We start from the raw sequence: 16,375 nt of genomic DNA, 5'->3' as shown, positions 1-16,375 counted from the left end.
ATATATGTATTATTTCTTTTCCTATCAACATAAAATCCCAAACCTTATGAGTAAAAGTTGTTTTAAGTCCTTTTCAAAATAATCTAAAATAAATAAATATAAAAAAGAATCTATCTGACTCTCAGTTACACAGTTTTTACATTTACATATGAAGTGGGTTTTTCTCTTTTAAAAAATGTCATTGTCTATTTAATTATTCTAACAATATTTTCATCCTAATTGATCTCTATGATTTTATGAAGGATGACTAATTTTATTTTACAGGTATAGAAAAGAAAGTGTAGAAACACTAAATAGCTGATGATTCCTGTGCTTTTATATAAATGTGGATGCTTTTATGATGGCTGTAATTATTCATTGAGAAACCACAGTATTTAGATATATTCTAACACAAGGGAGCTTCCTATTCCCATAGAGTTGGAAAGTTCATTAGGGTAGATTTCTTATTGTTTTCCTTCCTTTTTAGGTGTGAAGTTTTTCAACATGAGTGGCCTTGGGGACAGTTCATCTGACCCTGCTAACCCAGACTCACATAAGAGAAAAGGATCGCCATGTGACACACTGGCATCAAGGTAGGAACACTCTTTTTCTTAGTCTGTTTCTGGCAGAGCTGCTTTATCATTTTAAGTCACTTCAGAGCTTTTGCTTCATCTACTCCAAGTTTACCAGCCTTCTCTGAGTCCCTCATACTTACCATGTTCTCTTCCTTCCCCAGGGCCTTTACACATGCTGCTCCCTCATCCAGCTTGCTCCCTCTAGATTTCCTGTAGTCAACACCTATGCATTCTCCAAATACCAGTTTAGTCATTACTTTCTTTTTTTTTAAATTTATTTATTTTGGGCTGCATTGGGTCTTTATTGCTGCATGCAGGCTCTGTCTAGTTGTAGTGAGTGGGGGCTACTCTTTGTTGAGGTGCGCAGGCTTCTCATTGTGGTGGCTTCCCTTGTTGCAGAGCATGGGCTCTAGGTGCACAGGCTTCAGTAGTTGTAGCACGCGGGCTCAGTAGTTGTGGCTCGCGGGCTCTAGAGCGCAGGCTCAGTAGATGTGGCTCACGGGCTTAGTTGCTCCGTGGCATGTGGGATCTTCCTGGACCGGGGCTCGAGCCCTTGTCCCCTGCATTGGCAGGGGATTCTTAACCACTGTGCCACCAGGGAAGCCCTAGTCATTACTTTCTTAAAAGGAGCCTTCTCTTCCTTCCATTAACTATTAGGTCAAATCTCCCCTATTTGTATCTATTTCATATGTATTTTTATAGCTATAATCTGTAATTTCAGGTTTTTATTAGTTTGTGTGCTTATTTCATGAGTTCCCTGGCTTCCCTACTACAGGCTAAGCTGCCGTTTGGTAAGAACTTTGTCCTTACTCACCATTTTATCCCTAGTTCCTAGCACAATGTGTAACTTATATATAGTAAGGACACAGAAAATATTTGTCAAATGAATAAATGAATCCATTGTACATCTTTAACTGCTATTTCAATATATTATGGTATTAGTGGAACAAAGAAAAAAATTATTGATATCAGGACTTTAAAGAATGAATATTTGTGGAATTAAATATTTGTGTGTTAATAAGGAATGTGGTCATCAAATAGGCAAGAGAATTATTGCTAAGGAGACTCTAATAAATGCCAGATAGAGAAGGAACCTCAATCAGATCAAAACAGCAGCTTTCCTACCTGAGAGAAGAGTCGGGATTTTATTCCATTCACCTTCAAGGATCTGGAGCAAGGTTTCTCAGCCTCCACACTGTTGACATTGTGGGCAAGATAATACTGTGCTGTGGGAAGCTATCCTGTATATTGTAGGATGTTTGGTAGGATCCCTGGCTTCTACACACTAGATGCCAAATAGCATCTTTATATCAGTTATGATAACCAAAATGTCCTACCAGTTGTGATAACCAAAAATGGCTCCAGACATTGTCAAATATCCCTGGGGACAGGGAAAGCAATATGGCCCCCAGCTGATAATCATTGATGTAGCGCATAAAACGGCAGAAGACTCTTCTGTCATTGGATTACATGCTTTTTCTCATGGGGGGACAAAGAAAGAATTTTTACAGGAGAGTGCCAGGGCTTCAGGTTGGGGAAAGAAAAGTGACTACTTCTCTTAATCAGTTCAGAAAACTGTTACTGAGCGATGATAACCTAAGTACTCATAATCATAGGTAAGTGTCCAGAAGCTAGGAGGAATGCTGATATCAAGATGCAATTCAGTTTGTGTTGTCAGAGTTAATGTTCTTGTCTATTTCTATATATGTCAGTCCTTCTTAATTTAAGAATAAATAGATAAAACTATTGTATTTTACTTTAAATTTTTATTTGGGGAAAATTTTTTAACCTATAAAAGAATAGAGACTAGGAAACGATGTATACCCACCACATATAAACCACGTATTTGCAGTTTTGTTTAAATAAAAGTAGTAAGATGATTAATGACAAAATTGATTTGTCTCTAATTCTTTCAATCTGTTTTTAATGATTATGCATATATAAGTATCTGTGAACAATAGAGAATGTTTATTAAATTTATATATTACATAATACTATGTGTATTTTTCTACAGTATACTTTTCAGCATGGATCTTTAGACATAAAGATAACTAGATTTGTTCAGTTCTGTTAACTTTTGATAAATATTGTATTACACGAATATACCGTATTTGAGAAATCTGTTTCCCTACAGATAGACATTCCCTATGGGTAAACAGCCATTTTGTTACAAATTTTCATTCTTGCAGCCAGCACTACAGTGAACATGAACATCCTCGTACACACCTCCTGTTTTATACATAAGAGTTTCTTTAGGATCTGTGTACATTTTTATGTTAACTGGGTAATTATCACATTGTTCTTTAAATGATAAGCATTGAGAGTTCCTTTTTTCTTGTCTCCACACTTCAACGTTTTGCCAATCTGATGGGTGTGGGGTTATAATTTTAAGTACATTATAAGAATCAAGACTTTATCAGATTTCTAATTATAATTTATTTGAACTCTGGTGTAGTATGCCTGCTTAATTTACAACAAACTTATTTGAAAATTCAAAGTTTCTATTTTAAGGAATTATTATTTGGAACATCCAATAATTTCAAATGCAACTAGTATATGTACTGTCTGCTTCTTTTTGATATCTAGTATTCATTTGAAATATTCAATGTATATACGTCACTGAGGGAATACGTCTGTGATGGCAGTCATTCTCTTTATGCTTTTTAGCTAGAATTGTTTTCTGCACCTTGGTATTTTGTAATATTTGTTTTTTAGATACAATTTTAAATTGTTTTCTAAATCTGGTTTTATATTCTGGATAAAAACAGGAATCTCTGTAAATATATAAATATTAAATACATGATCAGAGAAGGAAATATGGTGGTAGAAAGTACAGTAACTGGATTTCCTTTGTGTAACAGCACTGAAAAGAGGCGCAGGGAGCAAGAAAATAAATATTTAGAAGAGCTAGCCGAGTTATTGTCTGCCAACATCAGTGACATTGACAGCTTGAGTGTAAAACCAGACAAATGCAAGATATTGAAGAAGACAGTCGATCAGATACAGCTAATGAAGAGAATGGAACAAGGTAAAAAAATGAACAAAAAAACCCCTGTGACTGTGTGCTTTGTTATTAAGACATTTACAATATGTGATTTTATTTTTTTTCATTAAGAAATTGCATTCAATTTTGTAATCTTATTAAAGGAACATTTTTGTTTAGATGCTATTTATTTTAGAATGTGAATCTGAGACCCTTCTTTTACAACAAAGTGGCTTATTAAGTTATCTTGAGAACTGGTTGCCTTGAAAGGTTATGAGACCCAGTATCATAGGGGATTAAGTCAGGAGATACAAGTTGTGGTATCAGACCTGAGGCTCTGGCATAGGGTTGAAAGACAGCAACTTAGAGGTAGGAAAGTCCCTCCATCTGAGTTATAAGTTTGTCTCTGCCTGGGCTCTGGGTGGGGGAAACAGCCTTCTCTGAGAAAACCCTGATTTATTTTTATGGTTCATATTTATACTATTCATATTTACTGGGGACCCAACACCACACAACTCCTGGGTTGCCTACCAGAAACAAAGGCAAAGCACTTTGAAGGAACATAACCACACCTCGCCCTGTCAGGTTCCCAAAGAAAAAGTGCTTCTGAGGGAGATTTTGTGCTATAAACTTATATAACATAGGAGGAAATAATCCACAGTGAGTAAGAACACAAATAACAAACAGAAGGAATAGACCCCAAAGAACTTCAGATTAATAGCAGCAATGTAAAAAGACTATGAACAAATAGTATGTTTTAAATGGTTGAGGTGATAGGCTTTTAAGATTTTAGGAGTAGATAGTCTAGTGACAACTGATTTAGCAGACAGGAAAAACTGGTATTGTAGGTCTGCAGAGGGGATAGCCAACAAGAGGCTGTATGGTACCTTCCTTACTCAATCTGGAAACTCTGACAGCCTGGCTCATACTCCCTCAGCTGAAAATGGGAGGATTCCTCTGGGGCAATTGAGCAGTCCAAAGGGAAAGACACACAGACACTGACAGTTGGAATTGATCCCCCAAGTGAAAAAATCAGCTCCTTGCTCTGTCCCCACACTTCACACATCTGCCAGTCAGGATTTTAGTACCTCACTCTTTAATATGAATAAAAATCCAGATATTTGAAGAAAGTCTTTTTATAAAAGAGAATAAATCAAGCAAAGGAACAGAATAAAGGGAACTCAGAGGAAGCAGAGACAATGCAGGGAGCAAAAGAAAATGTAAAGCCATCAAACAGTCCCTCAGAGACAAAAAGGAGGATATTTCATCTATGAAACAAGAATAAGATGCTATAAAACGAAACATTGGAACTTAAAATCAGGATAGCTGAAAAAAACTTTACCGTATTACCTTATCTTCTCATACTCTCTGCCCCAAGCATTCCAGGAACACTATGCCTCAGGTATTTGCACTTGCTGTTCTCTCTGTCTGGAATTCTCTTCCCTGGATATACACAAGGCTCACTCCTGCATCCCTTTTATGTGTTGGTTCAAATATTTTTTCTCAATGAACTTGTCCCTCACTAACCTATCTAATACACACACATACACACACACACACACACACACACACACACACACACCTCTCTACATCTTCCTTGATTTATTTTCCCCACAGTATTTTTTACATCTAACATATTACACATTTTATTTGTTTATTGCCTGCCTACCCCCACTAGAGCTTCATGAGGGCAAGGATTTTTCTTTGTTCACCATTGTATCCTTAATACCTGTAGCAGTTCCTGGGTACATAGTAGACTTTCAATGAATATTTGTTGAATAAAAAGATATAGCGTTGAAAGATAATTTGAAGAAATCCCATAGAAAGTAAAATAAAAAAGACAAGCAAAGGAAAACAAGAGAAAGATAGAAATGTATAGGATTAGTTCAGGAGGTGTAACACATCATTAGTCCCAGAAAAAAAAAAAAAAACCAGACCAAAATTATAAGAAATAATGCAAAGAAACAAAAACCAAAAAGTTCTCAGAATTAGGGGATATGGGTTTCCAGATGGAAAGCACACATGTAGTGCACAGCACAATGAATAAAAAAGAAAGAAAAAAACCTCACACCAATGCACAATTTCTAGACACCAGAAAGAAAAAACAAGAGAGAGGAAAAAACAGACACATACTAGATTACTTTCAGGAGGGTGCGGATTTCCAAATAGGAACACTGAAAATGAGTATCCTGGACCTAGAATTCTGTGTTCATCCAAATGAAATATGAGTGCAAAATAAAGACATTTTCAGACATCTGAAGCCTCAAGAATGTTATCTCCTGTGTACTTTTTTCCAGAAATATCTATCAAGACCAAGGTAGTAAACCAAGAAAGAAAGGCATAGGATCTTAGCCCAGGGAAACCATGGAATCTTAACAAAAGAAAGGTAGAAGGAGACCCAGGGTTACAGTTGAGCAGCAGAGTAAAGAAGTAGCCAGTCCCAACTGGAGCAGGTGGATAGAGAACTCTAGGAGGAATATTTCTATGGGGAAAAAAATGGAACACATAGAGTATATGATGACTGACCAAATTGAGAGGAATTTTTTAGTCTGGAGGAGAGTTTAGAGATGAATCAAACTTCACAGAAAAACTAAAACATGAAATATGAGAATTGTAAATTATAGCACATACCTTGACTCATTTGTGGACTATATTTATATGGCCATAGTAACATAGATACTAAATACTGACTGCTCTAAAAATTATTGTAACTCTACTGGGAGTATGGGAAGAGGGGATATGTATGTGTGTCTAGATGGTTGATGTAAGTAAGTTAAATTCTTACCTTTTATGATGGCATGTTAATAGATTATGTCTAACATGGGCACAGTCAGGATATAGCAAATAAGCATGTTGTTGAGAAATACGGAATGTATTAGTTAGGATACAGACAAGGCTACTGTAGCAAGAGACCCAAAATACAGTGGCTTTAACAAGGTAGTCTAGGCATGTGTCAGAGGCTCAGATTCCTTCCATCTGTTTTCCTGTGCCATTCCTAGGGTATTGCCCTTACCCATGTGGTCAAACATGGCTCACCTGTACGTGTTCCTGATGACAGGAAAGGGAAAGAAGAAAACAGGAAGGCATGCTTCTGTCCCTTTAAGGACAAGACTCTGTCCTTGCATGTCTCATCTGTTCACATGCCTTAGGCCAGTCATATAGCCACTCCTGCCTTGGGTTTTGCCTAAAATTTTGTTTGTTGTGCTTATCATGCATAGTTACTTAATGTACTTGGACTTGATGGTTTATGTATTTTGGAACTGTTTAAGAAACAAAACCTGTCTTAATGTTAGAAACACATGAAATGATGAAGGAAGTACATCTTAGAACTAAATGAGAAACTCCTATACCATAATAATTAAAAAATAAATAACCCAGTTAATTAATGGGCAAAGGCTCTGGGTAGACATTTCTCTAAGGAAAATACACAAATGACCAATAAACACATGAAAAACATACTCAATATTACTAGCCATCAGAAAAATACAAATCAAAACCACAATGAGAGACCACTTTACACTTGCTAGGGTGGCTACAGTCAAAAAGACAGACAGTAACAAGTGTTAGTAAGGATGGGAGAAACTGAAACCCTCATACAGTGCTGGTGAGAGTGTAAAATTCTGCATCCACTTTGGAAAACAGCCCAGTAGTTTCTCAGAATATTAAAGATAAAGTTATCATGTGGCCCAGCAAGTCCACTTGCAGGTATATACCCAAGAGAAATGAAAACTTGTACACAAATGTTCATAACAGCATTATTCATAAATAGCCAATAAGTGGAAGCAAACAGTATATCAGCTGATCAATGGGTAAATAAAATGAGGTATACCTATACACTGGAATATTATTTAGCAATAAAAAATAGTGAAGTACTGATAAATGCTTCAACATAGATGAATCTTCAAAACATTACACTAAGCAAAAGAAGCCAGTCACAAAGGACCACATATTATATAATTCCATTTATATAAAATGTCAAAAATAGGCAAATCTATAGAGACAGAAAGTAGATTGGTGGTTGCCTTGGGCTTGGGAGTGTTGGGAAAATGAGGAATGACTGCTAAAGGGTATGGGGTTTCTTTTGGGGTTGATGAAATTGTTCTAAAATTTATTGTGATGGTGGCTGCACAACTCTGTGAATACACTAAAAACCACTGAATTGTATGTTTTAAATCCATGAATGGTATGCTGTGTGAATTGTAGCTCAGTAAAGCTATTATTATAAACACTATATGAGATAACATTTTACACCCATTAGGTTCGCAAAAATTAAAAGCTGTGATGATATCAAGTGTCAGCATACAGAAAAACAATAACCCTTGTATGTTACTGGTGGTACATAGAGAGTAATTTGTCAAACTTAGTAATGTTGAAAATACACAGACCCTGTGATCCAGCAATTTCACTTCTAATATTTACCCTAAAGAAACTGTCACAAATGTGCAAAAGAGGAAATACTGAAAATAGTTTATTACAGCATTGTAAGAAGTCAAAAGGTCTACCAATAGGGGACTAGGAAATCAACTGTGGGTTATTCATATACTATACAGCAGTTCAAGTGAGCGTATGAAATTTATATGTATCAGTATAGTTAAATCTCAAACATAATGTTGAGTGGAAAAAGTTGAAAAAGTCTATATATTTTTATGTAAACATTAAAACACAAAACAATAATATATTTGTAAAAATCATGCATATGTAGTTGAAGTATAAAAACATGCTTAGAAATGTTTATGCTGACCTCAGAACACTGGTTACTTCTGAAAACGGACAGAGGAGGAATAGTGGTAGAGCTGTAGCTCTATTTGTAGCATTTTATTTATTTAAAAAGGAAAGACCTGAAGCAAATAATGTTAACATCTGTGAAAAATGAATGGTGGCTGTGTGACTGTATGCTATGCCACTTTCTGTATTTTTTGGAATATTTGAAATATTTCATATTTTAAAGTGAAAAAAATGAATCTCTATATTCAGTAATACTGTATTTGCTTTTTGGTGAGCTAATTAGTCTGACAGATTGGAAACTTTTATATAAGTATGCTGCTGCTTTAAGATGATGGATGGACTTTTCAACATCACCACACAAAAGAATTCTAAATCATTTAACAGTTGCAGTTTTATCAATCAGATCATCATGACATGAAGGTGAAAAGTTAGCTATTTCACGCAGGCTCACAGAATCGTACCTTCACTCTCTCTTAAGTGGCAATTGATCAAATCAGGAAAGGAGAAAGATGGAGGAAATAATTACTCTTTTACAATTTACTTATTTCTTTAAAATATTTGGTGTAGACTTTTTTTTAAAAGGCTGTATATTTTTACACCATTTTTTCCATTTGTTGGAACACTGGATTTGGTAGGTCAGAATTCAAATCCTCCTGCTGCCATTTATTAGTTATATCATTTGGGACACATTATTTAACCTTTGTGAACCTCAATTTCATCATCCACAAAATGAGTATAATTAAGATTAAATGTGAAAGTGCCTACATAATGAATAAATATTTTTTGAATCTGAAATTAGGTAAATTCATGTCTTAATAAACTTGCCATTATGGAAATGAGCTCTTTTTGGATGTGTGACTTTTTGCTGCTTTGTTACAGAGAAATCAACAACTGATGATGAAGTACAGAAGTCAGACATCTCGTCGAGTAGTCAAGGAGTGATCGAAAAGGAATCCTTGGGACCTCTTCTTTTGGAGGTAGCTGTTCTCATTGACTCAGAAAGTGATCAGAATCTTTTTTCGAGCCAATTTGGTTTTTTTCTTTATCTTCTTTTAGGTTTTAACATCCAATTAATAAATTATAAAACAAAGTAAAGTGTTAAGGAACTTTTAATAATTATTTTATTTTAGAAACTATATTGACCATTGTTACTATTTCAAAATTAAATGTGAATAATGAACATGAGAAATTTTCATAAAGATGCTACCAAAAAACTACTAGAGCTAATCGATAAATTTGGTAAAGTAGCAGGATACAAAATTAATGCAAAGAAATCTCTTGCATTCCTATAAACTAATCATGAAAAATCTGAAAGAGAAATTAAGGAAACACTCCCATTTACCACTGCAGCAAAATGAATAAAATACCTAGGAATGAACCTACCTAAGGAGACAAAAGACCTGTATGCAGAAAACTATAAGATACTGATGAAAGAAATTTTAGATAATACAAACAGATGGAGAGATATACCATGTTCTTGGATTGGGAGATTCAACATTGTGAAAATGACTATACTACCCAAAGCAATCTACAGATTCAGTGCAATCCCTATCAAACTACCAATGACATTTTTCACAGAACTAGAACAAAAAATTTTACGATTTGTATGGAAGCATAAAAGACCCCGAATAGCCAAAGCAATCTTGAGAAAGAAAAACAGAGCTGGAGGAATCAGGCTCCCAGACTTCAGACTATACTACAAAGCTACAGTAATCAAGACAGTAGGGTACTGGCACAAGAACAGAAATATATATCAATGGAACAGGATAGGAAGCCCAGAGATAAACCCATGCACATATGGTCACCTTACCTTTGATAAAGGAGGCAAGAATATACAGTGGAGAAAAGACAGCCTCTTCAATAAGTGGTGCTGGGAAAACTGGACAGCTCCATGTAAAAGAATGAAATTAGAACACTCCCTAATACCATACACAAAAATAAACTCAAAATGGATTAAAGACCTAAATGTAAGGCCAGACACTATAAAACTCTTAGAGGAAAACATAGGCAGAACACTCTTTGACATATATTGCAGCAAGATCTCTTTTGACCCACCTGCTACAGAAAGGGAAATAAAAACAAAAATAAACAAATGGGACCTAATGAAACTTAAAAGCTTTTGCACAGCAAAAGAAAACATAAACAAGACGAAAAGACAGCCCTCAGAATGGGAGAGAATATTTGCAAATGAAGCAACTGACAAAGGATTAATTTCCAAAATTTACAAGTAGCTCATGCAGTTCAATATCAAAAAAACAAACAACCCCATCCAAAAATGGGCAGAAGACCTAAATAGACATTTCTCAAAAGAAGATATACAGATTGCCAACAAACACATGAAGGGATGCTCAACATCACTAATATTAGAGAAATGCAAATCAAAACTACAATGAGGTATCACCTCACACCAGTCAGAATGGCCATCATCAAAAAGTCTACAAACAGTAAATGCTGGAGAGGGTGTGGAGAAAAGGGAACCCTCTTGCACTGTTGGTGGGAATGTAAATTGATACAGCCACTGTGAAGAACAGTATGGAGTTTCCTTAAAAAACTACAAATAGAATTACCATACAACCCAGCAATCCCAGTACTGGGCATATACCCTGAGAAAACCAGAATTCAGAAAGAGTCATGTACCACACTGTTCATTGCAGCTCTATTTACAATAGCCAGGACATGGAAGCAACCTAAGTGTCCATTGACAGATGAACGGATAAAGAAGATGTGGCACATATGTACAGTGGAATATTACTCAGTCATAAAACGAAACGAAATTGAGTTATTTGTAGTGAGGTGGATGGACCTAGCGTCTGTCATTCAGAGTGAAGTAAGTCAGAAAGAGAAAAACAAATACCGTATGCTAACACATATATATGGAATCTAAAAAAAAAAATTTTTTTCTGAAGAACCTAGGGGCAGGACAGGACTAAAGACTCAGACATGGAGAATGGACTTGAGGAAACGGGGATGGGGAAGGATAAGCTGTGACAAAGTGAGAGAGTGTCATGGACATATGTACACTACCAAATGTAAAATAGATAGCTAGTGGGAAGCAGCTGCATAGCACAGGGAGATCAGCTTGGTGCTCTGTGACCACCTAGATAGGGAGGATGGGAGGGAGACGCAAGATGGGGGAGATATGGGGATATATGTATATAGGTAGCTGATTCACTTTGTTATAAAGCAGAAACTAACACACCATTGTAAAGCAATTATACTCCAATAAAGATGTTAAAAAAGAAAAAGAAATTTTGATAAAGGCATTCTAATGGTTGGATGGAAAACTGAAGAGAACTGTCTGGCTTTGCTACTTCTTTATTATAGTTAGGACTAGTTGGGAAAAATAAAACTTTTAGAACTATTTAGCTAGCTAGTGCTAATTTCTACTGTAGAATTTCACTTTTGAGTAAGGGATGCCTCAGTTTATTACAGTAGGTGTTTTCCTGACCAAAATTTTAAAACTATTTATGTAGACATTATAAGAGAACTTTTTAAAATGAAGAATTTTTAATCTTGAATTACTTTGTAATTACTGTGTAATTTTCACCCCTTTTTTCCTATCTAATCTTTCCTCCCTCTGTTCTCAAAACAGATATTTTGTTTCCGAGCAGGCTCATCACCTTAAGTACTCCTTTTTCATACATGAATGTTTAAAAACACATATATGTGTGTATATATACACACTCATTCCCCACAAATTAGACTTTTCCATCTCTAGGCCTAATTTTATTTTTTTATATATGTATGTTTATTATGTATGTGCATATACTTAAATATAAATATGTGTATTTAAATCATACACATATTTAAAAATAAATATCTATAAAATTAAATAAATTCTCCTTTCCTGTCCTACCTCAAGGCCCTTCTTTCTGGTGAAGTCTTCCTAACACTCAAACTTGTATAGGTCTCTTGATTTTCTAACTCCTTTATACATTTTTTCGTATTACCCTAACTATTCTTCTGTTTTTGTATGAACCATAATTCCCTCTACCGACACCGCTAATGTGAGAACATTCTCAAAATTCAGTGCTTGGTTTTTTTAGCCCAAGTAATATCATTTGCTTCATCTTTTATCTCTTTAGAGATGACTCTCAAATATGTACTTCTTGCTTTAACCTCTTTCCGAACGCTATTCCTGTACTTTTAACAGGCTGCTAAATATTTTTGACTCTCCTGTTAGCAAGTTCCCCCTCAAAACCTAAATTTCTTTTTCCCCTCCAAGTTATACAAGCGCTTTGTTACTTTAGGCTGTTGGTTTTAATGATTTTTATTAGGGGAATGAGCACATATTTTATAGTGTTGTAAATATAAAAAAACATTGGCCATTGAAGCTGGATAGAAACTACTCTTTGGGTGAGTGTATAACATATAACTGGGAGAGGGGAAAGCCACCACATGTGATGGACTCTGATGTTTTTATTCTTTTCACAACCCCTTAAATAGATTGCATGACACATGACTGCCTTTTGGAAATAGTGTTATAATAAGTATAGTAAAAATGTTAATGGTAGAATCTGTGTGGTGGATATACAGATGTTCACTACAAAATTATTTCAACTTTGCTATATTTTAAATTTTTTAATATAAGCCATTAGAGGAAAATAAGTTAAAGAAAGAAAAGTACTTTAGGCTCATTTCCCGCTATCCCATCTCTTCCCCGGCCTTGGTTCCTGTCCGCATCCCACTACTTCCCATCCTAGGATGAGACCTGACCCATCCTAGGATGAGACCTGACCCATCCTAGCACTTATTTCTTATCTCCTCTACTCTGCAGGATATCAGTAGACTAGTCTCTTCATATCTTCTAGTTTTTCTGTTGAGGTTCTGTCTGCGTTTTCGGTGTCCCTAAGTTTAAAACTGGCCTAAGAACTTTATATCTCCTGTCAGTTCATTAAATATTTATGAAATGTATTTTCTGCATATAATGCCATTTGAGATACTGAAAAAGTATAAGGTATAGAGGTCCTTGAGATTTGTGGAGTTCCTGTAGAGAAGTGGTAGTCATTTAAATCCCAGTTTTACCACAGGTTCTTCAGAAACCACAGAGATCAATAAGGAGAGCAAATAGATTATCCACAAACTGAAAACAGCACAACTGGAGCCAGAGAATACTACTACTGCTTTAATTTACATAGACATTTGTTATTTCTGTGTAAGAAAAATCTATAACACTTTAAAATGAACAGAAAACGACAGGAAAACATCCATTCAAAACTGCTATAAGAAGAAAGCATTTTTTTTAGATGATGAAATTATTACCCTGAAAACCACTATGAATCAAAGGAAAACTGTAACACAACATTATACATGAATTACATGTCATTAGGCAAGCATTTTCAAATATGAAAAAACACATCAAATTAGAAGTTCCAAAAACTCAGAATAGAAATGTATTTAGGTTCTTGACTTCAAGGAGCTAATAATATTTTTATTTATGAGCTATACAGATGTGAAACTGAGACTGTAAAATAGAATTACATTTATAGACTTCCAAGTTACCTTTATCGACAACCTTTCCTCACCCTTCTTCTGTATCTCCCAATCCTGCCTCATTGCCTTAAACTTTACGGAATCTAATCCAGGGCGGCTAAGAGAAGAAGTGGTAGAAAAGCCACCACGAGATTGTTCATTGACTTATCCAGGCTGCAGTCTAGAGCTGCACTGTTCAGTAAGATAGTTACACATGGCTATTCAAAGTTAAATACAATGAAAAATTCAGACATTTTTGCTGAATGTCTGGTGAGAAAAATTCTCACCAGCCACGTTTAAAATGCTCCATACCCACATGTGGTTAGTAGCTACTGTATCGGACAACACAGAAGAACATTTCCATCATTGCAGAAAGTTCTGTTTGTCATCAGTCTAGAGGGGCCTGCTCAGGTAGAAGATCTGCACATCTAGAAGGTGACCAAATAGCCATGATATTGTGAGAAATTCTCACCATACAATTTTCAATATATTGCCCCCCTCCTTTTTCTTAAACATAAAAAGGTAGCACGAGTTAAGAATAAAGGTATTGGAGGTAATTTCCTACGCTTAAAGAGAGAGTGGTGGGACTTCCTTGGCAGTCCAGTGGTTGAGACACTGCACTTCCAGTGCACGGGGCGCAGGTTTGATCCCTGGTCAGGGAACTAAGATCCCACATGCCGTACGGTGTGGCCAAAAAAAGACAAAAACAAAAAACAAAAGAGAGAGTGGTATTAGAATTTATAGGCTTTTTTTTTTTTTAAAGCTCCTCATTCTCCAGTGTTCTTTGCCGTCTAAGTTCCTCTCCCTCCTGTTCAGAGCTCTGCATTATCTGACTCTTAACGCTGCTTATTTCCTATCGCTCCACAAGAAAATTCTGCGTTAGTCACAGAAGTCTCCCTATACCTTGCATGTGCGTTCAGGCCTCCTAACCTTGTATTATACCATTCCTTACATTGCTTTGTGGCTCTTTGACACTGTTGACCACCCACTTCCGTCTTCCTTAAAACTCCTCATGAGCCTCTTTTATAAAACTATCTCCTTGCCTCTCTGGCTGCTCTTTAGCCTTTTTCTCAGATTTCTCTTTCTTTACCTGCCTTTTAAATGTTAGCATCCCCCAAGGTTCTGGCCTTGGCTCTTTTCCTTTTGTTTTTTATTCTGTGCACATTTCCTGGACAGTTTTATCAACATCTATGTCTCTGTCTATATGATGTGTTCGTGTGTGTGTGTGTGTGTGTGTGTGTGTGTGTGTATGTAAAATACCAATTAGGGTTTTCTGATTTGAAGCAACAGATACCAATTATGACTAAGTTAAGCAAATGTGAATTTATTGGGATGCTATTTGGATACCACAGAACTGTGCTTAGAAATAAGGTGAAACCAAGGCATCTTATGGAGGCTAGAAAGCAGAAACTGTACGAATGGTCTCTTCAAAAGACCCATCTGGACAGTGCCCGGCTGCCAGAATGAATGTGTTCCAGCCATGTTCATTCTTTTTGTAATTCTCAAGGCTCACATTTAGGGAGGAAGTTTCCCAATGGCCTGATTAAGAATCCCACGAGACTTTATTAAATGGAGAAGTAACTCCTCAAAGGAAATCACATATTCTGTGGAAGGGGAAAAGATGATTGTAGTTAAAACAAACAAAAACTAAATGATACTGTATGTACCTGTAAGTCAAAAATGTCTGTCTTTGGCCCATATCTCTTTTCACAGCTTCCCTTTCATCATATCCTGCTGCCTTTTGAACACCTCTACCAGAAAGTTCCTCAGTCATTTCAAATATAACATTTCTAAAACTAAATTTATAATCGATCCCTTTATCTCCTGTTTGAAAAAAGAAGAAAAGTCAAAAAATTAAGAACTAGATTTTTTTTTCCCCATCGAATTCCCTTTGTTAGGGAAAGGCACTCATCTACCAGAACCCTAAAGTCATTAGTGAAGGATCACCCAAGCGCTTGTTCCCACAGCTGTTAGAGATCACCACATCTGTTTCTTCTGCCTCTTCTGTCACTTGCACTGCCATTGCCTTGATCCGGGCTCGCGCTTGAACTGGAGCATCACAGTGGCGTCGCAGTTTGTCTGCTTGCTTCCAGTCCACATGCCACACCCACTGCCAGAAGGGTCTTTGTTAAAGCAGATCATGTCAGTCTCCTGCTTAAAAACATTGCCTTCAAGATGATCCCCATGGCCATTTTTTCTTTCTTTCTTTTTTTTTTTTTTTTGGCTTTTCCTTGAAGCTTTTTCAAAAAAACTTTTTATTGTTAAATATAACACAAATATGACAAGTAAGTACAAGGTGATTTCTTCTTTCTTTTTTTAAACCTCTGAGCTGTTTCCTCTGTTTTGAATGTTCTTTCCACCCCTTGCCCACCCGAGTTACTGCTGTGTCCTTCAAGCCTCAGCTGAGGTGTCATGTGGCCTCCTCCCAGGAAACCTTCCCGACAACAGTCAACCCTTTGCCCGTTTGGGTGCTTCACTCTGTGCCTAACCTTTATGAATTCCTCCATTGTACTATAATGTGACTACACGTACTTGTTTTTTTCCCGTCAGAGGCTATAAAATTGTTGAGAATATGTGCTTTATTCCCAGAACTTTGTCCAGTGACTGACACTTAGGTGTTACTTAGTGAAGCTTGTGTAGT

At 36.1% G+C, this 16,375-nt stretch overlaps 1 protein-coding gene across 8 annotated transcripts in view; it reads left to right on the top strand.

Annotated features, from left to right (window-relative positions):
* NCOA1 (nuclear receptor coactivator 1) overlaps nt 1-16,375 on the top strand; it is a 254,204-nt gene that overhangs the window by 149,896 nt on the left and 87,933 nt on the right. For all 8 annotated transcript variants that reach the window (XM_067703564.1, XM_067703565.1, XM_067703560.1 and 5 more), the window contains 3 exons: nt 467-572; nt 3,416-3,582; nt 9,142-9,239. In XM_067703564.1, the coding sequence (XP_067559665.1) occupies nt 484-572; nt 3,416-3,582; nt 9,142-9,239 (354 nt within the window). In that variant the 5' untranslated portion in view covers nt 467-483. The remainder of the gene's footprint in view (nt 1-466; nt 573-3,415; nt 3,583-9,141; nt 9,240-16,375) is intronic.

This window comes from Pseudorca crassidens, chromosome 14 (genome assembly GCF_039906515.1).
Source record: "Pseudorca crassidens isolate mPseCra1 chromosome 14, mPseCra1.hap1, whole genome shotgun sequence".
NCBI lineage: Eukaryota > Metazoa > Chordata > Mammalia > Artiodactyla > Delphinidae > Pseudorca > Pseudorca crassidens.
Note: the sequence above shows the minus strand (reverse complement) of the source record. Positions and strands in the feature narration are given on the sequence as shown.